We start from the raw sequence: 25,244 nt of genomic DNA, 5'->3' as shown, positions 1-25,244 counted from the left end.
TTGTGGTCAATTTTTAATTTGAGTAGCCTACAGCCCAATTTTTTATGTCTTTTCAAATATGAGTAATAAAGTTAGAGTTTTTAATTTTCTTTAATTTAAGAATTTCTCTGAATAATTTTCCGTTTGTCATAAGAGGATGTGACCGTGTTTGCCGAAAGACGCAAAAATGTAATGACGAACGGAAAATTACCCAGAGAAATTCTCAAATTTCAGAAAATGAAAAACTCTAACTTTATTACGCATCTAGCCTAGTTGAAAAAACATAAAAAATTGGGCTGTAGGCTACTCAAATTAAAAATTAACCACAAAAATGCAGCAGCCTAACGATTGAGTCAATTCGGGTCAAAATTTAAAAATGAAAGAACGCTTCCGCGTAGTATCGAACTCATTCCCTCTGGAGCACCAGCCGGAGACTTATTCTACGCGCCATCGAATCAGTTGAACATAACTGCCGAATTTAGAAGTTATATAGGCACTCTTCTCGTCTTTTGCTTTGAAAGAGAAAAAGAAAAAAATGCCTATATAGTGACGTCATGACCGGTCAAATAGTGTTTCAGATTCAAAGACTGGCGCCGGTCCAATAGCCACTGCCTATTTTCAAAGTCTACAGTATTCTAAATTAACATTTTTATCAGACAAAATCAACACAAATTAGTGCCAGCGGTTGACCTTTACTTGATGAAACTGATAAACAGAATACTTTTGCTTCTAATAAATCAAGACAATATATCGAAGGAAAGTGGAGACTAAATACAACTAAACTTCATTGCCTATTCTAATATTGCAGGTCTAGCCTACTGTAGGAAGGTCAGCCGATGTTATTAAACCTATCGTAAGTTTTACTAATGCATTTATTTATAAAGCAACAAATTGCATAACCTGAGTTGGTTTTTACTAAACTTTTACACCCAGTGACCCAGTTGCTCAATCTGAACTCAGTTTTGCTTTTGCTGCTCAGCTGATCGGTAGCCACTTTAACAAGTCGAAATTCTGCCACTGAAATTGACTACAATGCAACCGCCAACCAATCAGAACGTGTTATAAGAGGCTACCGTCTAATTGTGATCCTTCTAGCACTCATCCAGAGAGTTAATGCTTGTTTTGAACTTTATTTGGGAATTACAGAAGAAAAAGAGCAATAGCAGTGGTGAGAATCGAACACGCGTCAATGAAATGACTACTTTCTAGCCCTAACCCTAACCCCTAAGCCAACCAGCTGACAAAAAATCCATCACCTAATTTGCTTTCTATGATCTTCTTTTCGCCATTTTTACGTCACTTAAACCGTAGCTTATGATTGGTTGGCGGTTGCATTCTAGTCAATTTCAGTGGCAGAATTTCGACTTGTTAAAGTGGCTACCCAGCTGATCAGCTGCTTGCAGTGATGCCAGGTTGTTTTTTGAAACCAAGCAAGTGAGTCTAAAAAACAAGCCCAAAACAGGAAAATCAACACAAAAACAAGCCCAATAATTTGCAACCAATACCAATTAGCATAAAATATGCAGTTTAGCAGTTCAAAATTTTCAATACAGTCTTTGCAGTCTATACATCACGTTTATTTTAAGAATAACATTTGTTTACGCCATTCCAAGCCATATAATTACCTTGAAAAGAAGGGATACAATGTTGACTACAATAAAAACCTTGCAATTTCAGTATCAAAAACAAGTTAAAAAAGGTTTGACTGGCCAAAAAAACAAGCAACCGGCAAACTCAAAAAAAATTACGCAAACTCGAAAAAAAACAAGCCCAAACTTGCGGGAAAACTGCAAGGTTGGCAACACTGGCTGCTTGCTTCTGATCTTGTCTTGCGCTTGGACAATCATGCATGGCAACTAAGATTATATAACACACAAACGTGTTGCCACTTTAAAATTCGGCAAGTTATCAAATTGGTTTATTTGTTGCGCAGTACCAGTTAAACATTAAACGACACAATAGGCTACGGCTACGCATAGCGATTATAATTAACAACAGAAAATATTAAATGTATACTACATCGTTTAAGTAAGCAAATGCTTCAAGTAAACCACAACAGCAAGCTGAAAAATGACCAAGACGGTCTTACGGTGTTCTAGTTCACCCCGATAGCTTGGTTGGTTAGCGCCAAGGGCGCCGGAAGCTTGCAGGAGGCAGATGCCCTCTGTTCTCAATTTTTCTGTGTATGGAAGGACAGAGGGGCAATGGTGTCCTTTTAAGGTGATGTAGGCTACTGTACATTTTGCAATATAACAATTTCTGCTATTCGCTTTTAGCCGTCACAATCTTTCATTTTTGCCTCAAAAATAATATTTAATTATTCACGGCACAAAATTCTGCAACACAGTAGGTTACATCATTAATCATTATAACATAACATGATGCCCTTCTTTGTGTACCGGACACTTGTATCATTACTCGATAGTGAGCTGATAGCTGAGCATAAGCCTATCGCTATATCTTATCTTAAAATTTTAAAAAAAATTGACTTTTCAGCAACAAAAGTGCCATTTTTTCCTAATCCTGTCTCCCCAGTCAAAAATCATTCCGGCGCCCCTGGTTAGCACGTGTATTCGTGAACGAAGGACCTTCAATATTAAGCAGCCCTGGTTCGACTCTTGAGGTGTGCGCTTGAGCAACGCATTCCAAGGACTGCTCTCCATTCAACGGCACCTAATGGATGGAATAATTTCCCGGCAACAACACTTCAAACTCCACTCTGCCAATCTCGGTAACCGGGCCTGTGCTGCGAAACTGGTAGGAATAGCTTATCAGAGGCTTTGTCAGTAAGAGGATAAAAATTCAAAACCAATATTTAAAAAAAGAAATTACGATAACATTATCGATTTAACCAGGGCTGTTGGGAGGATAGTTTGTGCCCACTACCAATGAGGTCCTATCTAGGCCACAAATCAAAATATTTACAACAAAAACGCACTGTATTCAAAGAAAATGTTGTGGTTTCTTTATGTTTTCGGGTCCCTAGAAATGATTTCAAGCCCTTGAAATTATCTCGGGCCCAAATCTAAAAGTGGCCCCTGAACACTCTGTCAAGACTACTGGAATGAATATCCGCAATGCCCGCAATGCTTCTAGAGACCAAAAACCTTTCCTAGAGGCCTGGGAACTTGAAGAAAGCACCTCGATCGTATTGTTTGGATATAGGAGATTTCGGTGACCAGTGGAACGATTTACCAGTGGGACACTGTCATTTTCTTGAACCGTGGTGAACGTAAATGACTGATATTTTGCGTGTAGAAACCGAGATATTGGTCAATATTGTTTAAAGTTGTTCAGTTGCAAAATTTTTTGTAGTTCAGGAATGACATCACAAAGAGTTTTTTTTCACTTGGTGATTTTAACCAGGGAATGGGATGGGATGGAATGCAAGACAGATTTTGGGATGGAAGATGTCAAGAATGGAAAAGAAAGAAGATCTTGATGATGGGATGGAAGCAATCTTTCATCATTCCATCCCAATTCCATCAGCAACTTTCTAACGCTTTATCAAGACATGAAAACATTACGTTGCTTGCTAAAATAATTCGAACGGTACATTCAAACAATAATTCAAACGGTAGCCTACGTAATCCTTAGGAAAATACTGCTGTTAAATTTTTAGCTTAAATTTTTCCTATGGTTTTTAGGTTTAGCCTATTTGTGGCATATGCAACGCGGAGATGACAAAATGTGAAGATGGAAGAGAATTCTGAGATGGAATGTAAGATGGAATGTAGATGGAAGATGGAATGTAAGATTTCTAAGATGGAATGGAGATGAAATGGAAGAAAATCTCAGGATGGAAGATGGAAAAAACATCTTCCATTCCATTCCATCCCATACCCTGATTTTAACAAGAGTGGTCAGATTTCTTTTATATTTTTGGTTCAACTATAACTTTGTATCCAGTAGTTTTTGGTCAATCCATTAAAACTGCTTATTTTAACGTTTCTTTGATGTGAAGTGTCAAAACAATGTCTTGCAATTCACAAATGAAAAATCTGTTTTGTATTTTCAACTAGTTTCTTGTTAGATCAAATGCATTTTTGAAGTGCCCACTGCTCCCTTAGGTTAAGTACGAGTGGGACACTTTAGCGCGGTATTTCAACCTTAATAATAAATATCAAAATATTAAATTTTTTTGTTGAAATGTTTTGAAGATGTGAGTAAAAGGTGAAACTTAATAAAAATATGGTTTGGTACATAATTATTCGAGTTATTAAAGAAAAAGCTATTTTTTTCTAACTGGTCCCTGACCTCTCCTAGTTCGCTTTTCCTAGATGTGCCTTGTTTTGGGGCCTGAGGAACACATTGGTGCCGTACCACATCGATCTCCCTCCATTTTGTTATGGTTTTTTCACTTTCGGCATGTTTTTCATTTCCGTAATTTCCTTGATATTGTCAAAATATTTCTTTTGTTGTCTTCCTTTTGTTCATTTGCCTTGTACAGTGCTGCACAAACCCAGTTAACATTAACTTTTCCTACGAGCTGCTTCTTGGTGTGTGTCCGAAATATCTTAATTTTTTGAGGTTGAACAATTTGAACAACGCAATATGATCGTTTATTCACAAAAACGCATAATAATAACAATAGCCTTGCTCTGAGGATGCCCGCAAAATTAAAAAATAGCAAGCTAGGCTAGTCTACGTTTCTGCTTTTTTAATCCATCAAATGGATTTGTAATAAAATTAATATTTGTAGCTTTCAATTAAAAATTGGAAGCCTATGTATATATACAGTATAAGGATGTCACTTAAAAAAATAAAAGTAGGCTATCGTAGTTTCTGAACTAAGTTTCCTTGTCAACATTTTTAGTTATTTGATGCGACTGCTTTGTTTTCATAATATGGTGGACTTTTTGTGTAGTCGCTTCCATTGGAAAAGGATGACTCATCCCAAGAGTGTGCTTTGTCTTTTTTACAGAAATGGTCAGATGTCTGCAAATAAAAGAAGTTTCAAAACCAGTCCGAGATCAATTTGAAATGTAGCTTCTATGCAGTTACGGAAATTAGGTTAGGTGATCTCTGATGCAGGCTAGTATATAGTTTTAAATGATTTAGAATTTAAATTTTCTTTAAAATTACTTTTTATCGCTTTTTATTTTATAGGCAATTGTCTCAAAATTGTTCTTTTATATGACAATTAAAAAATGTTTAGTTTACACTTGCTTTTAAAATAAACAAAATTAATGAAGTTACCTTTTCGTTTTGATTTGAAATGGTTGGAACTACAAGCATTCCACCGGCAATAAAGTATCCAACCCCAGCACCGACACAAGCTGATAACATCAACCAAACGTTGTATGTCATGATGATTAACATCAACAGGTATGCCAGAAACACCTAAAAATAATTTACAGAGGTTTACTTTATAAGAAAACCAGAGTAATGATTGTATGCTTGTATATACCGCTGAAACGCAAGGGTTCTTCGCTGCGCTTTACACTGTGTGGACTGCAGTCAGTTTTCACGCATCCGTAAAGGTGCAGTTCGACATGATAGCCGATAAGATTGCTAGACCCAAATTTAAAAAAAAATGCCAAATACACTTAAAAAAAAACTGCTAAATTCAGGGAAAAAATGCCATATTATGTTATTTTAAGGGAGTCGATTAACAAAAAGTGTCATTGTTAAATAATGTCGTTGACTCGTCGGATGTATTTTTTTTTTGGGTACAAAAATAACATGTAGCTTATGTAGGAGCAATCCACCTAACATAATGCACAAGGCTGAGGAGGCTATCGCACATTCACAGGCTACTCACTACAAAACAGCAAACCATACCATGTTTTGCTAGCCATACCAGTGTTGCCTCCAACGACAGCCATGAAGACCTTTGCAATCAACAAATGTTTTACGGTAGTTAACTGTAGCAAATATTGAGAGCGAAAGACACATGTTTTGCCTAAGCTTATTAGCATCACATCACTAATTCGTGCGACAGAGCTGTCAACCGCTGATGGGTTGAGCCTTATGAGCGAAAAATGTGTCTATCCCTATCGATTCTTGCTAAACTCAACTCTCGAGAAACATTTGTTAGTTACAAAGATCTAGGCTATAGGTTGCAGATAGGCTACACCGGTATGGTCATTGAGTCAAATGTTTCTAGCTATTATTTCAGCATGCCAGTCAGTATCTTCTCAGTAGCCTGCGTCTACAAACAACCGCTTGCTCTGGAGTGGTGTTGAAACAACGTTTTTTCGAGCGTTTCGAGACGTTCTCATGTGAACATACTATCTTAAACTTTTCGCTGGAGTAAGCAAACATATGTTTTGGAATGTATCTTTGCTGTTATCAGTTACAGTCAGTTATCTTGCTATATTCCTCCTAACAAACCAATAGGCCTACAAACTTACAAAGAAAATTAGCAAGATAATTATCGAATGATGCTGTTGACAAAATCAGCCCAAAATGCAATAGGATTATGGAAAGCATTAATTATTTATCAGCATGAAGGAAAGAGAGGTTGCCATTTACAACTTGATTTTTTATGAATACGAAAATACTGCAAATCGATAAAACAGGTTTTTTTTAACTAAATATTAAAATGCTAAAAAACAACTTCCAAAAAAAACTCCAAAAATAACCCGCCAAACGCATCAAAAAAACACTAAATCGAATTTGGCATTAAAATGCCAATTTAATAATCCTGGTTGTCGAGCCCACATCTGCTGACTCGAAAGCATTGTGCCACCACCAGTAGCGTTGACAGGAGGGTACAGGGGGAACTATTGGACTCGAGCCCGGCATTATTTCATTGGCCCAAAACCTTGTCAAGGAGCCCGGGAGTTTAAAGAAACTACCACGTATTCTTTGGGTATATTGTAAGTGATCATTATAACATAAGTATCTTGAATTGGGACCCGACGATCTCATTGGTGCCGGACCCAAATTGTCTTCTCAACGGCCCTGGCCACCATTGTTGAACTAAAATTATTAATTTTGTAAAGTTGCTAATAAGTTAACCCAACATTTTTTATTTCGACTTAAAAAGCAAAATCAGATCTTACACAGCGATTATCAAGTTGCTAAGTCTGTAGGCCAAGCAGTAGCCTATTGTTGTTGCTACTGACGAATAATTATAATATAGGCTACCTCACCTATGTGACCACGACCACGTAGCCTATAGCCATATGATCCACGGTGAGAGCAGAGCCTTACCTGGACAATCTGCAAAATACTTTGCAGAAAATGATGAAGCCAAAACTGAGGTATCTTTTTGGGTTTGAAAACACTCTCTGATGAAGATGAAGAGTCTAAATTCTAAAAAAAAATACAAAACCACCTTAGACTATTAGAAGTTTTGAACAATTTATCTTTTTTCTTAAACAGCGCACCGCTGACAAAAATGTTGGGCTATAATTTTTTTTCCAATTTTATATGGCAACATCCTCCATTAAAATGGAGATAATGTTTTGTAGATTATTGTTTGATTGATTGATTGATTGAATCTTTATCCTCGGACTGGGAAAGCTTCTTGCAGAGCTTAATCCTGGCAGTTTTCGCGTACTTGTAGAGGCTTTAAATCACTGACGCAGGCCCGGTCACCGAGATTGACAGATTGAAGTTTCCGATTGTTGAAGTCTTGTTGCCGGGGAACTTTTCCATCCATTAGATGCCGCTGAATGGAGAGCAGTCCTTAACGTGCGTTGCTCAAGCGCACACCCCGAGAGTCGAACCAGCGCCGCTTGATCTTGAAGCTTCTTCGTTGTAGGCTATACGTAATACGACGTAAAAACGCGCAATTTCAGGAAAAATGCTTTTGATAGTTTGAAGAAATACGTTTTTGATGTTAAATATATCACAAAAGCAAACAATTTCATTAATTCGTTCTTGTTTTGGTTTATTTTCGCATAATTAAGTTAACTACAGACCCTAAACCTATATCAAGCTCAACATTTTTTATCCTGGCACATTCTTTTGCACGCCACTGTTACAAAGTAAAAGTGCGGAATAAGATTACAAATAAGCGTTTCAGAATCTCAGGAGGGTCTCATTGTATAAGCAACAAATGCATTTTTGATTAAGTTACAGCAGCCTATATGCTGCTCGTCACAAGCCTCGAAGAGATTTGGTGATCCATTGATTTGATGATCAAACCAGCTATTGTTGTCAGAGGTCCTTTTTTAAGGATTTTGAAATTTTTGACATATACTGCACTACGTAGGCTACAGTACATCAAGAAAGGGTTGACTAAAGTTAATTGTTATAAGACTTAGAGCATTATTTCAGTCTCTTAGCCATATTTTAGCTATATCATTAGTTGATTCAAAGTCACAAATCATTACACTGAGGTACCATCTCATTCAGCTTTTTCAAATGGTCAAGAACTTTTCTTTCATACACTATGCGTGCAGTTTTCATAATTTCGTACAACATAGCCAACCCAACAACTCCAAAGCATGATCCAATTAAAGCTGCAAAAACATAATAAAATTTCAGCAAAAAAATAATAAGCCTAGGCTAGTTTACAATGGTTTAGGGCCAAATTAAAGTCGAGGTTTTATAACTTTGACTGAGTCCTACGTCTTTCAGAAATTATTTACATTTGGGCCTTTGCGGATACCGTAGCCTGAAAGCTTATCCTATGCATGGTGTCAAAAAAGACTGCTGCAGTTTTGGCCTTACAAAGAACTTGACATTTGTGAGTGAGTTAGCCAGTCTGACAATTCTGCGGTACCGGACACCGGTAGTCAAACAAAAAGGAAAGCGTTTAGGAAGAAACTAGTTTTAAGAACCAAAGAAAAGCCACTCAGACAATAACGTAAGTTTATTGTTGGAAAAAATAACTTCTATGCGAACAACTCTCGGTAGTCACGTCTCTGTCTAACAATGACAGTCCATCGTTACGTTTGAAGAGTTGATTTATTAATGTTTATTTTTGTACCAAGTTAGTTCTATTTATTTATATTAATTTATTTTTAAAAAAACTTTCTAGGAAGGTGGAAGGGTAGCTTATCTAAAAAATGTTTACACCACAGTTTGAACAAAACAAAACCTCTAGGAGAAAATTGGAAATACAAAAATATGGTAGCCTACTGGGGGGCTTGTGTCCAGAAAGTTTTGACAAATTTTAGCTTAATTTGGCTGCTCTTTGTGCGTTTTAAGACCTAACGGTGGTTTTCATGTTCAAAATGCCAACTTTGCATTTATCAAATCAAAATGGGTTTTCTGTAAAAGTTTGACTAAGGTTTGTTTTAAAATTGAATTTGGACTAATTTTCAAACATTGTTTGTAATCATGGATAGATTTTTATAATTTGTCTGGTAGATATTTTTTTGTTGATTATTTTAAAGGCAGGACTTGTTTAGACTGCTTTACGGTCTGACCGCCCACAATCTGACTCGTTTTATTGACAGACTGATTAAACAAATCTTTGCGCGGACTTTATAGTCCACACATCACGATATTGGCATTTTATTCAAGCATAATGTTTCAGTAGATGTTTTTCACTGTATATACAATCAGTGGCGGCTCGTCCATAGAAACTGCAAAACTGCAGCACCCCCTGCACATTTCAGTATTTTATTTTTTTTATTAATTTTACGTTTTTTCTCGTGTTCTCTATAGATCCTACCGACTAGAAGTTTCATAATTTCTGGGTTTTAAAAAATATGATGATTTTTTAAGATTTGTATTTGGCAGCTCTGAACTGCAAGCCCTGCAGTTGCGATCTTATAAAAGAAGAACAAAGAGAAATTGTGACGTCATATTTTGGCTCAGGTTGCTTCAAATCCCACAATTTCGAACTGCAAATTTTGCAGTTGCTGGTCACGTGGTCAGGCTAGCTACTGTTGCAAATACTGTTGTTTTCAAACACGATATTAGGTGGCTGCGACTGATGCTGTTACATGGTTAGACTAATGTGCTTTGCTTTCTTCACAAAAAGATAAAGCTTAGACTAGGTTTTCATTAGTGTTGTTAAATTAAATTTAAGAAAAGCTCTACCAATAAATTTTTGTGGTTACCAAACCTGGTTGATTTTTTATAAATTAAATGTAACCTAGGTTCATTATTAACTTACGATAATAAGTTAAGGCCAAAGGTCACATGCTAAAACAGCCTATTTAAACTTGATGAACATCAGGAAATTAATTGCTCAAATAGCCTCAGAATTCATGAAATACCACTAAAATAAGGTAAAATTTATGGGGGTCATGTCCCTAGACCCCTTGGCATCGCGCCTTTAGCGCTCGCTCTTTCACGTATAGGCTACCTCCGGTTGCAGCACCCCCTGCTATAAATACCACGAGCCGCCACTGTATACAATTATACATATTTAACCTTTAGCACATTGCAAACTTATTGCGTAAGCTTCGAAAAAAAGTAAACATAATGCTAGTTTGAAAATATCTTTTGAAAGAATTCGCCCTCTCCCAAACTCCAATGTAAAATATCGAAATATGGCTTTAAAAGAGAACAAAAAAACAAACAATTTATTGAGCCAATTTATGAATTCTTGGAAACAAAGCTAAAACAGCTTGCAAAAACCATATTAATCCTTCAATACTATATATGTCAATCAAAAAAAGAAAGCAAAAAACGATTTATTGCCTTGATTTTTCTAGATGTTAATGCAGGCTGCGCAATGTAACTATAGGCTATGTCACTGCAAGCTGTGTGCCATATAGCGACATATAGCCCATTGGTCGCCATATATTGTTAAGTAGGCCTATACTTCAGAATAGATGCGTACTGCGTAGCCTACATAAAAACTGGGCTAAGCGACCGAAGAAGCGCCAAGGTTGAGCAACGGTACTTCTGGGTGTAGCTTATACCTTGACAGCTCTCCATTGAGCAGGACTTAGTGGATGCAATGCATAGTTAACCGGAAACAAAACATGAAAATAGGCCTTCTTCGTCGTATGAGCTGTTCTTCCGGATTATATGTTTGGGCATGATGTCATCAGCCACTCGACAGTCTCGTCATCCAGGGCCTTCAGTCCAAGCGTTCCATGTGGTGGTTGATGGATTGGGCAGTCATGGACGACATGATCTACTGTCTGGTCTGTGGCGCCACACTAGCATCCCGGTGAGGGAGCCAGGCCCCATCTGCACATGTCTGAACGAAAGCGACCGACGCCGGTTCGTAGGCGGTTAAGCCGGACCCACGCAAGTCTTGCGAGGGACATTCCCGGAGGGTGGGGATCGACGTCGGGTAGGAAATCACGGAGTCGGGAAGTGTTGTTTTGCCACTCCATGTTCCATGTGTAGATCGTCCAGTGTGCCGCACTTATTCCAAGATTTTCAACGTTGTTCAGAAGCTGTCGTGCGGCGGGCACAAATGGGCGTCTTGATTTCAGTCGCTGCTGTCCTCCAGGTAGGCCTAACAAAATAGGCCTATTTTGTTAGGCCTACCTGGAGGACAGCTAAAATAGGCTAAATAGGCTAAAATAGGCCTAACAAACGGAAACGTCAAACAGACAACTTTAGTGACCGAGTCTGCGTCTGTGGCTTGAAATCTCTACATGTAGGCCTATTCGATAATGGTTAAGACTAAGCTTTTAAAGAGATTTTCTTAGTCTGAGAATAAAGATTCCCATAAATAATAATAACCAATTATAGATTTTTCTGTAAACATCTAATTAGGACTACTTTAGTTAACGCCAAGCTACTAGGATTACGTTTGCTTGTTCATTTAAATTCACAGAACATGTTGAGCTGCGTTAGGTTAACCTACTTCCTTGATCAGCAATGACCCACTCTTTGAAGACTGTTGTGAAAGGCATCATGAAGTTGAAATACATGGCCATTGACATAGATCCCATTCCACTCATGTTTCCATTCATGCCGTTCATGTTTCCATCCATTCCATTCATGTCTCCATCCATGCCATTCATGTTTGTGTCAGATGTGGGATTTGACATTCCTGTCATATCCATAATGACTACTTGTGCAAAAAATTACAGTTCGGTTATAAAATATCCCAACAAAAACGTACGTAGCACTCTGACTTGAAGCAAAAAAGGTTATTCAATCGTTGCAAGTTACAGTAGTTGTAATCTAAGAACTGTTCCTAGTGTGCTGTGGAAAATTGAATAGAAGGGCAATAAGCCTTAGGAAATAGATAATTGATTCACTTGTAAGCAGTGGCGTAGGCTACGTAGTGTAACATATTTATGGAAGAGAGAGGCTAAGCAGTGGCGTACGTACAGTCGTACAGCATATTTATGGAAGAGAGATTGAAAAATAATTGCATGAGACTATGTGATACTATAGCAGCCTACATTTACTTCATACCAGACATAAAAGTAGGTTTAACACTTAACAAGTCACAAAACGTAGGCCTGCACCGCCGAGTGGTAAGAGTCCTGTTACGACAATCGAAAGGGCACGGTTCGACACCAGTGCATGAGCATGTGGCTGAGTCTTTAGCAGGTTACTTAAAGGCATGCCTGAAGGGTGGACACAAGATTAGCTTTCTTGGCTTCCCGCCCACTTAATCCAAATCTTCAACCACCTGGTGTAAGTCTGGATATGACAAAAAATAACATAAGGATGTAATTGTGCTAATGATGAGCCAAACACCTGTTCATTAAACTCAATCAGGGATACTCGATTTACACAAAAACCATGAGAACCTATTTTGTAATCAAGCTCAACTGAGTGGAGAGGTGACCTCCTACCCTCTTACGTACCGTACAATACTGCTTGTAAGCACCGACATAAACAAGCATGAGGACTGATCTATTTTCAGTCAGTTATATATCAAAACCGAATATTGCTGGTTTTACCAAAAGAAAATATTTGCTTAAATCATAAAATAACAATGTATATATTGAATACTGAAAATTTCATCAGGACAATCTACGCAAACAATGCGATGTAGACCTACTCAACTGGAACGATGGCAGTATATTACCGAAAGCTTATAAATCTTTATGGTCTTCATACGCAGGCTTCATGCCTAGTTGAACGCATCAGTTGGAAACGTTATTGTTGAGAAGGAGCAATCTTCCTGGCATCAGCACTACCTGACTATTCGAGTGTAGCAAGAATTGACAGCGATAGACACATATTTTGCCTATGAGGCTGGGCTCATCAGTATCACATCACTAATTCATGCCACATAGTTCTCACGCTCATTTTGTCAGTCAATTGAAGTCTTACTTTGTTGTTAATTGAATCCTTACTTACAACCCTTTGTTGTTTTCTTTCCAAAGGTAAGGAAAAGTTTTCTACCCAGAAAAAAAATACATCCAATCCTTAAACAAAATCTTACATAATTTTCTATGGTATCCATCTCTGATAGAGCTATTAGGCAGAACTAATCAGAGCAGAAGTTAAAAATGGAGGTTTAAAAATGATTGATATAGAAACAAAATTTTAAACCAGTAGAGCTGACCGAATTAGACACCTGTGCACACTCGATAAAGCTACAAAGCTATGGCTTGAGTGGGCAAAGTACAATCTAAACTAGTGCTCTTCATCCTTTTTGTCAACACGGAACCCTTCATGTGCTTTCGCGTTTGTCACCGAAGCCCACTAACAGAAATTTAGAAATTAGGAATTGCTTGGTCGGAAAATTAAATATTTGTTATTACACTGTTACACTTTAAAAAATAATTAGACGTTTCAAAATAAACAGTTAGCCTATTACAAAAGCTATAAAGTTAGACATTTTATGACTCTGCTGTTGTTGCTTTTCTTTTACAATTTTCTTAAATCGACGCTCAACGGTCAACGTTGTTTAATGCAATTCTAATACACATATTGACAGTTCGACACCCTTCAAGCAAGTAGCCTACTGCTTTTGTATTTAATAGTGGTTAAAGCAGAAAATGCTGTTTCACACAAATGGGTATTTGGAAATTGACACAGAAGTTTCAATGCTTCCTTTGCAATTGCTGTCCCTTCTTTCCACAGAAAAATCCAAAAATATTACTTTCCATTTTTTTCAAAAATTTCCTCCAAATGAATATCATTGCAGATATCCAGGAGTTCTTCATGTTGTTGGCAAGGGAACATGAAAGGATTAACCACACACTTTAACAAACGGAAATTCTCAGATTCTTTTTTAGGAAAGTAGCGGTAGAAATTTTTCCTCAATAGCTTCAACACTAATTTCTTTATTTCAGGTGTAGTCTCTACTTAGTCTGCTTGTACTTCTGTGGTATGTACATCAGCAACATTCTATGACTGTGATGCAACAATAACGGTCTTGAAAATAGAATAACAATAAACAGCAAGTGACGCAATAATTAAATCCATGTTTTCTTCGGTTGTTGACTGCATTCAACCTCTTATTTAACAAACTGGTCCACTTGGACAGTGATCTAAAGAAATCAGAATGATGGATCAAAAATACCGAAGCAAGAAATCAATTTCCCTAAATAAATGAGGAACCCTCGCGGAACCCTTAAAATTCACGGAACCCCACTTCATGTTCCGTGGAACCCTAGGGTTCCGCGGAACCCCTGTTAAAGAGCACTGATCTAAACTATAAAATAAGGCACATCATGGCCACCTGGAGATGCGGCGTGTATGATTTGTCACATTTTGCAGATTTTGATTACAGCTACTGCTAGTGCTTCACTGACATTTTTTGAGATGTTTTTACATTTTGCGGTTCCTAATGACGTAAAACTTTTTTGTTGCCTTGGAGAAGCAGTAGCAAATGAGAAAAAGTAATTTGAAAAACGCAAAATCAGACTGTTATTGACTAAAATCTTCGAAATTGAATTTTTTTTTGTTTTTCAACGTGTGAGAATGTTAAAACCTATTGTGTCATCTGGGGAAAAGAATAAAGAAAGCGTAAGAATATAATTTTTAGAAAAATTTATTTAAACGTTTGCTCAAAGTTAGAAAAACCTGGAAATTTCTGCAAAATGTGACAAATCAGGCCGTATCTTTAGGTGGCCATGGGCACATCAACCCAAAATTATATAACCTAAGGTAGACCATCACATAGGCCTACTTCTGTTTCATGCAAATACTCGATGGCTTTCAACAAGAAACGTAACCAAACGAGTGTTTGAGCTTAGAGACAAGCTTAAATTATTTTTTGACCTTTACATAAAATTGGAATTTGTCTCATTTCTGAATGATGAAAGGTGGATCATTCAATCACACAATCCATTGGCTGCTGCGCCTGGATGTAGCCTAACAATGTGATCTGCGGCGGCCTCAAACGCAAGAAGAAGACGATTAGATTCCTTGCTTATTTGGTTGCTATGTTTGGCTCATTGATCAAACTAAATCTGAAAATGCAAGGGAAAAATACCGATATACGGTATATATTCAATCGCCATCTCCGTTTAAAGCAGATTGCGCATTAACATGGGTTATCTGTAGGTTATCCATGAGCCATTGACATATTCATACCATGTAATTTTACAACCTATAATAGGCCTACTACTTCCATGCTGACTCAAGGCAGGTTGGAAGAGAGTGTGGTAGATTTATGTCACTATCATTTTATGTCACAGTGATTGATTTATGTCACTGTCATTAGGAGATTGTTTTAAGGTACAGGGAGGCTCTGCTGTCCTGGTCGCAGGGGGACTATGGCCTCTACCTTTCGACCAGCCTGGCTTGGGTGGCCCTTCCAGGAGCAGATGCCAGTACCGCTCAGCATTTAAAGATGCTTTGGAAGCTTTCACCAGCAAGCTTGATAATTGAAAGAGAAAAGTTACAATGAACAATTGAACATGTTACCGTTAACATGTTTAAAGAATTATCATCGGTGCTGGTTGTTGACGGCAAAGAACAAGCTCTTCCAGGGTTAGAAAAAGAATTGATTTTGCAACATCTCACAGCATTAGAACTGGATTTAATTCGATATTTTTTTGAAATTTATGACGATGAGCTTGATTTAAATACGAAATTCATTCATATTGTTGATGGAAAAACTTCCCGATAAGTTGCAGCAGTGCCGGTCTTTGGGGTGTGCAAACCGTGCGATCGCACAGGGCCCGTAAATTAGAGGGCCCGCAATTTACTCAAAAAATGCAGTAATTTTGTCATTTCCAATGGACAAATTCAACAAATGAATTCAACAAAGGAATTAGCAACAAGAAAACATGGAGACTCAACGGGTGCAACCTATTTCGCCCCTGAACATTTCGCACCCTGAAAAGATCGAGAAAAAAAACAACAGAGCCAAAGTCGCTGATCGGAGTTGCCGCAAACATTTCAAAATTTCTCTCGATCTTTTCAGGGGACGAAATAGGTCGAAATTTGATTTTTTTTACTCCGATTTCAGGGTACGAATTTTTCAGGGACGAAATAGGTTGCATCCAGACTCAACATTGAGACATAGCTTTATTTCCGAAAAATGCCAAAGAAAGCATGATCTTATCCTTTTGCTATGCCACCGGACAGCACCATTTTACAGTAATATTCATACCCAAAATTTTTGTTGAACATGCTCTCAGAATGCCTCAAATTCAAAGTAATTTTTCAAAATTTTCTGGGGTCCCCCCAGACCTCATGCCGCTGGGTGTTGCCTTCGCCTTCAAACCACCCCCCCCCCCTCTCCTTTCAAAATACCTAGCTACGCTATTGAATTGGATCATTGTCATTGGGGCCCGCAAAGCATATTCCGCACAGGGCCCGAAATATCCTAAAACCGGCACTGGTTGCAGGATGAATTTTTAGAACTCAAAACGGATTCTTGCGCAAGAGACTTATTCAGAGAAAAATCAATCACTGGATTTTGGCTATCAATGTGTAATTCCTATCCCAAAGTGGCAGAAAAAGCTATTCGAAGAATTCTTTCGTTTGCTTCCACTTATAGCCCCTCTTGCAAATGAAAACAAAACAGACAAACAGATTAGACTTGGAGAATGATATTTATTGTGCTCTTTCCAATACTCTTTCACCACATTCATGAATTGTCGAAACACAAAAATCACAAGGTTCACACAGACTGTTAAATGCATTAACTCTTATATTTTAAATGTAGGCCTATTCTTTGAATAAAGTAGCCAACTTTTCAGCAACGTTCTTCATTAATTAAATTATTTTAGTATGAAAAGGAATATTACAGGCCAAAAAGCTTATTACTAGTGAAAGTTTAGTTTATCTTTCAAGACTTAGATTAAAATATTAATGTAAACGAGTTTTTAACAAACTAAATTTATAAGGGGGAACTTAGATTTGAATATCGACTAAAAGGGTGCACCAGATAAAAAAAAAGGTTGGGAACCACTGACCTAAGTAAACCACACTCTGATTGCCTAAATTCTTTTTATTTTGACATCTTCTGTACCTTTCTCCAACTTCAAAAACACAATTTTGACTGGACTGATATATCATATAATACAATATACACAACCCTAAAATCACAAAAATAAAATAAAACTGAAATTAGGAGCCTAAACAATGAACCAATAAGCTGGTCAGAAATACTCCTTACAATGAAAATATCAAACCCTACTTCTCAAACTTTGACACATCGATCTGCTATCGAATAAATAGCACATTCAGCTTTTAAATAGGACGACTTTTACAAACAGTCTGACTCAAGGCGTTTCAGCCAGAACAAATTTATTCAATGCAAATTTTGCTGTGGACAATGTAAAACACCTTGTAGCTGAATCTGCCTTGACGGAATCAATTAAAAAAAAAACAGAAAAATTATATCATTCAGTAACAAAAGATTAAACTTACAACTGATGTAATCCTATACAGTATACAACCATTTTCCAATCAGTCAGGCAGACAAGCTATTGTACTTAAAAGTACCATAATTAAAAAAATTCACTAGACATTGGAGATAAATATATGTGGGACAACAAAAAATTTGCCAAAACAACCCTCTGAGTTATTAAAACCAAAGTTAAAATATATTTTCAAAGTGACATCTTTTTGATATCGACGCTCCCTACAAACTCCTAACACTGTCGCATAAGTCGAAAATGCTAATCAAACCCCCACTGTCTTCGAAAGAATTCTGCTATAAGTAATTTATCATTTGCTGTATAGCCTATGCTCATGACTTGTGAATTATATGGAATGCATCATAGTGAATAATACTTATTCACATCTTAGCCATGTCATCTGCATGCTGCATCATTGCACTATAAAAAAAGTAATGAACACTATAAGAAAAGTAATGAAACAACATGCAGATTCTTTTTCGTTTATGCAATTGCATACATACTCGTACACTATAATATTATCTTCCTTTTTTATTTTCTTGTGTCTTGAAATGTGTTACCAGCCTGCCCTACGTGATACACGCAATTTCATGTCAAGCACAACAACATTCTTTAGGCTACCCTATTTACGGTAAGACTTATCGTTTGGGCTCCTATGAATGTACTTGTTACATGTCCGTCACTGTGGCGATAAAACGCTAGCTCCAAACGTGACATCATAGCGACAATGAATTCCCAAATCTATCGCATGCTTTTATTTTCTTAATTCAGTTATAAACTATACCAGGGGTGGGCAAACTTGTTCAAGGAAAGAGCCGCTGGCGGATAAACCATAAACCCCAGCGAGCCGCAAAATCAGTTGACATCACATAACAGCAATAAAAACACAATGATTGTTTATCCATATAAGTTATGTAGCCTACTTGACTCACTAATCTCTGAAAATTTGGACGATAAGTTGTTAATGCTGTGCGAATTAATTCTTCCATTTGTCAAGGTTGCACGATGTTTTGATTTTACAAAGTTATAAACTCTTGTAAAAATGAATAAGTAAGTTCTGGTACTACTTCTAAGCTTCAACTAATCGCTGCTTACAGCGACTTTACTAAACTTCCAATGTTGCTGACTGAACGCAAAATGAGCCAGAAAAAGCACAATGTTGCTTTTGCAAAGTCACAATTCCATTGTTTAACAATAGCTACAGTAAAAGGGAGACCCTTGTTTGATCTTTGTGTTGTATTGGCCGCAAATTAACCTTTGAAGAAAGTGTAGGCTAAGTCACAAATTTTAATTTATACCAACCGATTTTGCGCCCCTATCAATGTGGCGCCCATGGCTCGAGCCATACCTGCTATACCCTAGATACGCCACTGCTTGGTTGACAGTCCGAGAGACATTTATAAATTATAATCTTAATTTTTTTTATAATATTACGATTCAATACAAGAGCCACAAAATTTATGTTGAAGAGCCGCATGCGGCTCGCGAGCCGCAGTTTGCCCATCGTTGAACTATACTGTGCAACAGATTGATATCAATAATATGATTACCTTCACTATTTTTTGTTGTTTCACTTTCTCAATTGGCCTTTCAAGATTAGAAATTATGTGCTTAATCTTTTTTCTTTTGATACCTAGTGCTGTAGAGCTGTTTTCGCTTTCCAATAAAAGAAAAAACACAGCCTCGTGGGCGAAACACGTATCTATCGCTGTCAATTCTTGCTACACTCGACAGCCGAGAAACACAAACACATGTTTTTGGGAAAAGTCTTGATGGCTAGTGTGGAGGCTACGGCTCCTTCTCAACAAAACAATAACGTTTCCAACTGATGTGTTCAAATAAGCACGAAGCCTGCGTGTCAAGACCATAAAGATTTATAAGCTTTCGGAAACAGATTTCCATTGTTCCGGTTGAGTTCATCGCATTGTTGTGACGTAATGTTGATGAAGCAACTTTCTGCCGTGGTGCGTTTTAATAATTTCTTTCATTTTTCAAAATTTTGTTTTTGACCAGTTAATTCTGTGATCTTTTCGCATGTGTGAACAAAGAGCTGACTTTTCATCTTCCATATTTGTGACAGCTCTCCGATGTTCTTTGACCTGAGAACTGATGCTGCATTCAGTTTGGCCAATATATAAACTGCGTCACAATCATTGCACGTCATTTCATAAACAACATTTATTGTGAAAAGGGTTTGGGTTTTTGGTAGTGATACAATATTAAACTGACGAGAAACACATGGAAACACTATTGTAATTTAATTTCGTTGCTTCGAATTTAGGTTTAATGTTGGAAGTTTTTACGTAATTTAACCTGGAAAGTAACCGCTCATACATCTTTTAACCAACCTTTAAAATAAGGTGTGATTCTTTTTTTTCTTGTCTTCAACCGCACTGCAGTATGTAACTTTGTAAATTTTAGTTTGTATGTTATTGACTCTGAGGAAACGCATTGTCATCGTGCGCGAAACGTCAAGGAAGCAATACATCAACCAGTTTGCCGTTGTTTTAACTTTCCCTTTCATCAGATGAACGTTGCAACAAATGCTGGAAACAACCTATATATTGTTAAACTTTAATTATATTTTTGCTTGAGTACTGCTTTTTTCCTCGATTGGACGATTGGTTTCATTTTCTTATCGTCTGAACAATGTCTGCTTTTTGATGGTCACTTTATAGAAACGTTACAACAACGTTACGTTTGTATGCGGCCGCCGCGAAATATAACTTAGTTTTTTGTCGCCTTCCTTGTAACATTTTGAGTTGTGCAGCCCTGGCATAGGCTTACTGTTTCGATTGGTCTAACTCTAAGATTTTCAAGAACTATGTTATTTTACTAGCTTATTCAAAAACCATTTTTAATCTACTAGCCACCTATTGTACTGCACTGGCCTGTAGGCTTTTTTGATAAATCTCAGTAAAGAACTTCCTCTCGAATCAAGTGGTTTTCACATTATTACAAAGTTTTATGAAACATTTTCAATGTACTTACGTAAGTATTTAAATATTTGCCTAGTTAACAAAGCTGACATGTTTGGCCTTTTTCCGAGTTCTTCCTTTGTCTAGCAATTCTTACTGTAATTTGCTCATCCGATGATTACCCCATGCCATGATGTGTGAAGTAAGTAGGCTACAAGCAAAAAACAGAAACAATTTTCTAACGTTAACAGTGCAAGTAAAAGGCAATTGGAGTTTAATCCAAACAGACAGCTTCGATGTAAAGTAAATTTTGAAAGTTGTCTGAGAGAGGCTACTTCAAGACAAGTAATACAAGCCGACTTGTCGCTATCCGCAAAATGATTTATGAAAAACCAGGAAGCTTCATGGGTTTTTCCAAAATTAACTAGTACTACACTTATGCAAAATGCTTATGTTTTGCGTTTAATTTGTTAACACTTTTAAACTACAACTGATTAAAAAAGAGATTACTTAAAAGCGAAAACAAAACAAAGCAATAGAAATAAAAATGTTACAAGAATAGGCTACCACGCATCTTACACCACAAGCTTGCCGACGATGACAATACAGTTTTAGACGACGACTACTTTTACGCCATCTTTGGGTAATGAGTTTCTATCGACAAGACAAACTTAATGATGGTTGATGGGCAACATAAAAATCTTGTAACTATGCGCAACTTGAAACTACGTCGATTGCGGAGTGGCGCTCTTTATGGTAGCCACTTTAACAAGTCGAAATTCTGCCACTGAAATTGACTAGAATGAAACCGCCAACCAATCATAAGCTGCGGTTTAAGTGACGTAAAAAATGGCGAAAAGAAGATCATAGAAAGCAAATTAAGTGATGGATTTTTTGTCAGCTGGTTGGCTTAGGGGTTAGGGTTAGGGCTAGAAAGTAGTCATTTCATTGACGCGTGTTCGATTCTCACCTCTGCTATTGCTCTTTTTCTTCTGTAATTTCCAAATAAAGTTCAAAACAAGCATTAACTCTCTGGATGAGAGCTATAAGGGTCACAATTGGACGGTAGCCTCTTATAACACGTTCTGATTGGTTGGCGGTTGCATTGTAGTCAATTTCAGTGGCAGAATTTCGACTTGTTAAAGTGGCTACCGCTCTTTATAGCCCTAGTTTTCTCTCATCACTGAATTATGAACAGTGAGCTTCTCTAGAGAGAAATGCCTGCGGCCCTTCTTAGGAGTATGGCCTGTTGAACTGAACTGAAATTATTTATATTATATCGTTCATATTATTCCTATATCATAATTATGCTCTCTCTCTGTAGGGGTGTCCGACAAATTGTTCGTAAGCAATTGTTCGTAAAGCAATTGTTCCTAAGCAATTGTTCGTAAAACGATTGTTCGTAAAATTAATTCTTTGTAAAACAATTCTTCCTAAAGCATTTTTTCGTGCATGCAGTTAAAATTTGATGTATACGAAGAAATGCTTTACGAAGATTTGTTTTACGGATTTCATTTTACGAAAAACAGTTTACGAACAATTGTTTTACGAACAATTGCATACGAACAATTGCTTTACGAACAATTGCTTACGAACAATTTGCCTATAACCCTCTGTAGGTAACTAAGTATCATGGCTGATACAGCCCTCGATGTACAATGATGTTCCAGTTTGATCGATCTCTTGCGTCTTGCCAAATTTTAGTAGGGTTTTTGATATGTGGTTGAAAATTGTGCAAAAATGCGAATCTTTGAGCTCCTCTTGACCGTTTTCCTAATATTTTTCCACTTAAAGATAAATCTTCAAGTTCGCCTTTCCTTATGATGTGACCCAAAAACTTCAGCTGCCGCATTTCTAAAGATCTCGTTTTACCGACACAGGGCTTCAATAAATATGACGTCAAAGACTAATTTTTTTACTAAAAACGATTAACACAGTTATAACACTGGGAGACTTCTCTGCCGAAACACTCTTATCTGATTTTGAGCCTCATTGGCACACTGATAAAGGTAGCCTAGCAAACCTTCTCTTTAGCGTGGTGAAAGTTGAAGCAGCAGATCTTGTGTAGTAGCCTACAAGAATAATAGCCCAATGCATCCCTACCCCTTGCGTAGCCTAGGCCTAAGTCATTGCTTTGGTGGTTTGTTCCTTTCCAGATTACGAAGTCAAATCAAATTTATACGCGATTTGTTTATCACAAAAATAAGATAGTCTACGTATTTTGACATGCCAATAAATAGGTGTTTTCTGGAAAACAATTTATTATAACAGTTTGGTTGAGAAAAGCTAATAGAAGTTTCAACACTGAGTCACTTAAGTCTGCAAATAAACACGAAAGTTAATAATTCAACGCTCTGAGAAATACGTGACATTGTTCCATATGCCTGCTTGAGTCGGATTAGCCCAGTAAACAAACAGGCTATTGCACAATTGTTCCAGACGGTTGTTCGCCTGGTCAAACGTCATGTAGAAACCGTTCGGGTCTACTGAATATTACGTCATGGAAATTCCTAAAACATGAGCCAAAATTGCACCATCGTCCGTAAGACTCGTGTCAATCCTGTTGAAACCGGTTTAAACATGAAATGTTGCGTCGCCTTTGAGTTATCACAAATTTTTCTGATTCATTCTCGAAGTTGTTTGTTGGAAGTCGGTCGCACATTTAACTGGTTTATTTGGTGCTTGCTAGCTGGACAAATTCTCCGTCTTTTATCCAAGTAATCTGTATCGTAGTGACAGTTTTGAGGTGTAAGGCGTTGCACCAGTCATTTCGATAGCCGCGGGCTAATTTTACAGGAATACACTTTAAGAATAGACGTTTCAAGGAGTGTTTCCTTTCGGTCACTATATGCAGACAAACGGATTCGGGAACTTTATGTTACAATTTTCCCACGAAGAGATTATGGTTTACCGCTGTGACCATAAAAAATAAAAGACGAGTTCTTGTCAGTTGGTAGGTCAAGAAGAAATTAAAGCAAGAAAAATAAAAAACGAATTTGTTAGCTGGTGGGCCAAGAAGCACTTGAAGGCATAAAAATAAACGACGTGTTTGTTGTCAGCTAGTGCAGAAGAACTAATTAGAAGTACAACAAATAATAAAAGAAGATTTGTTGGTTGGTAGTCTACACTCTTACAGAAGCAAAGAAAAGTAAAGACATTTCTTCTCAGTTTGGTACTGAAGAAAAATAACTTTGACATTCATTGGCAAGAAAGAAGATTAAAGACAATCCATCTGTGCTTGTAGATTCAAGTGGAAGAATCCAAGCAAGTTTTGTGGACTTTAGGACTTCATACTCGTACAGCTACGGTATCGTGCATTTAAATTCTTTTTTGTATTTTTACGGTCTTTGCAGTTAAGTTTTTTATAACTACTGTAGCCTAATAAATTTGTGTGTTTGTGTAACTTAATTTTTTTAATTGTTAATTTAGCCCCAACATTTAATATGTTTACACTCGGTGGCGACAAGGACTCGACCGCCGTAGACTCGACTGAGTTTAAGCCTGATGATGTTCTTTGCGGTCGGGCAGGCCATTCTGGGGAGGGACCCATTAACGATGAGGCTAAGTCAGTTCGAGAGGCCCGGCATCTTAGACGGGATATTTTGACTCAAATTGGGAAACTTTCTGTAGCCCTAGGTTCTTTGAGTGATAAGCAGGAACTGTTAATTTTTAGATCTAAGTTATCTACTTTAGAAGAAGAATTACGGCATTTCCATGCTCTTTTGACTAAAATCTTTAACTCTGCAATCTTGGCAGAACTTCGTGATAGGGTAGACCCCGAATTTAACTCGTTAAAAAATAACTTTGAACAAAAAGAAAGTGAGTTCTCAGATATGTTGGATGCTGACATACATCCTGAGGATAGCGCCTCAAATGTAAGCACTAGGATGTCTAGGACTTCGTCTCGGATAGTGGCACAAATTAACCTGCAGCTAAGACGAGAGGAGCTCCAGATACAAGCTGAGGCCGAAGCGAGAGCTGCTGAGGCTGCCGCGAGAGCTGAGGCCATTCGAGCTGAGGCTGCCGCGAGAGCTGAGGCCGAAGCGAGAGCTGCTGAGGCTGCCGCGCGAGCTGAGGCCATACAAACTGAGGCTGCCGCGAGAGCTGAGGCCATTCGAGCTGAGGCTGCCGCGAGAGCTGAGGCCGAAGCGAGATCAGCTGAGGCCGCCGCGAGAGCTGCTGAGTTCGCACTCAAAGACGCTCAGTTGAGGGCTGAACAACGTAAAGAGGTAGTTTTAGCTGAATATCGATCAGAGGTGGGCTCTCGGCGTAGCTCTAAGAAGGGCTCTTCTAGGCATTCCAGAAATGAACATCAATCGCAGTTTAATTTACATAACCTTTTCCAAACGCCCGTTCAACCTGTGAGTGGACCAGGGCAATCCACACGTTTTCCAGCTGTTTCAGGAGGTCTCGGGGCCGCGGCTAAGGGTCTTCCGAATGCTGTAGAGCCAAGGTCTGCGAATTACAACCGAACTCCTCCCCCAGAGCGTACAGGTCACGGGGCCGCCATTAGTAGTAATGCTTTGCCCCCTTCACAGTTTTCTGCGCCGCTAGGTTTTGATCGCCCAGCTACACGTAATTTGGGTGGTTGTGAGAGGCGTATCGCGTCTCCTGATTTTAACGTGTGTGAGGATCGTGATCGGGCTGTGCATGTGACTGAGCCCACTCAGCCCCTTAAGGGATATAGCTTGTCTTCTCCCGCTAAATCGAGTTCTCAACAGCAGGATTGCTTTTTTGAATACCA

At 37.9% G+C, this 25,244-nt stretch overlaps 1 protein-coding gene across 1 annotated transcript; it reads right to left on the bottom strand.

Annotated features, from left to right (window-relative positions):
* Positions 1 to 4,524: 4,524 nt before the first annotated feature.
* On the bottom strand, positions 4,525 to 13,027 carry LOC145782108 (protein SLC31A2-like). Its single transcript, XM_082593855.1, has 5 exons — positions 11,660 to 13,027; positions 8,278 to 8,396; positions 7,141 to 7,242; positions 5,179 to 5,322; positions 4,525 to 4,917 (listed from the first exon to the last, which is right to left on the bottom strand). Exons 1-5 carry the CDS (start codon positions 11,859 to 11,861, stop codon positions 4,792 to 4,794), a joined length of 693 nt encoding a protein of 230 aa, XP_082449981.1. The 5' UTR covers positions 11,862 to 13,027; the 3' UTR covers positions 4,525 to 4,791.
* Positions 13,028 to 25,244: the final 12,217 nt, after the last annotated feature.

This window comes from Aplidium turbinatum, chromosome 13 (assembly GCF_918807975.1).
Source record: "Aplidium turbinatum chromosome 13, kaAplTurb1.1, whole genome shotgun sequence".
Classification (NCBI taxonomy): Eukaryota; Metazoa; Chordata; class Ascidiacea; order Aplousobranchia; family Polyclinidae; genus Aplidium; species Aplidium turbinatum.
The sequence above is the reverse complement of the archived record's forward strand: the minus strand, read 5'-3'. Positions and strand labels throughout refer to the sequence as shown.

Excerpts from the sequence above, each read along its gene's own strand:
- LOC145782108 (XM_082593855.1), bottom strand. The coding sequence starts at position 11,861 with ATGGATATGACAGGAATGTCAAATCCCACATCTGACACAAACATGAAT. Across the intron at positions 7,243-8,277 it reads TGAAAAAGCTGAATGAGATG|AATTTAGACTCTTCATCTTC; the intron begins GTACCTCAGTGT and ends ATTTTTTTTTAG. Across the intron at positions 5,323-7,140 it reads GTATTTTGCAGATTGTCCAG|GTGTTTCTGGCATACCTGTT; the intron begins GTAAGGCTCTGC and ends AATTATTTTTAG.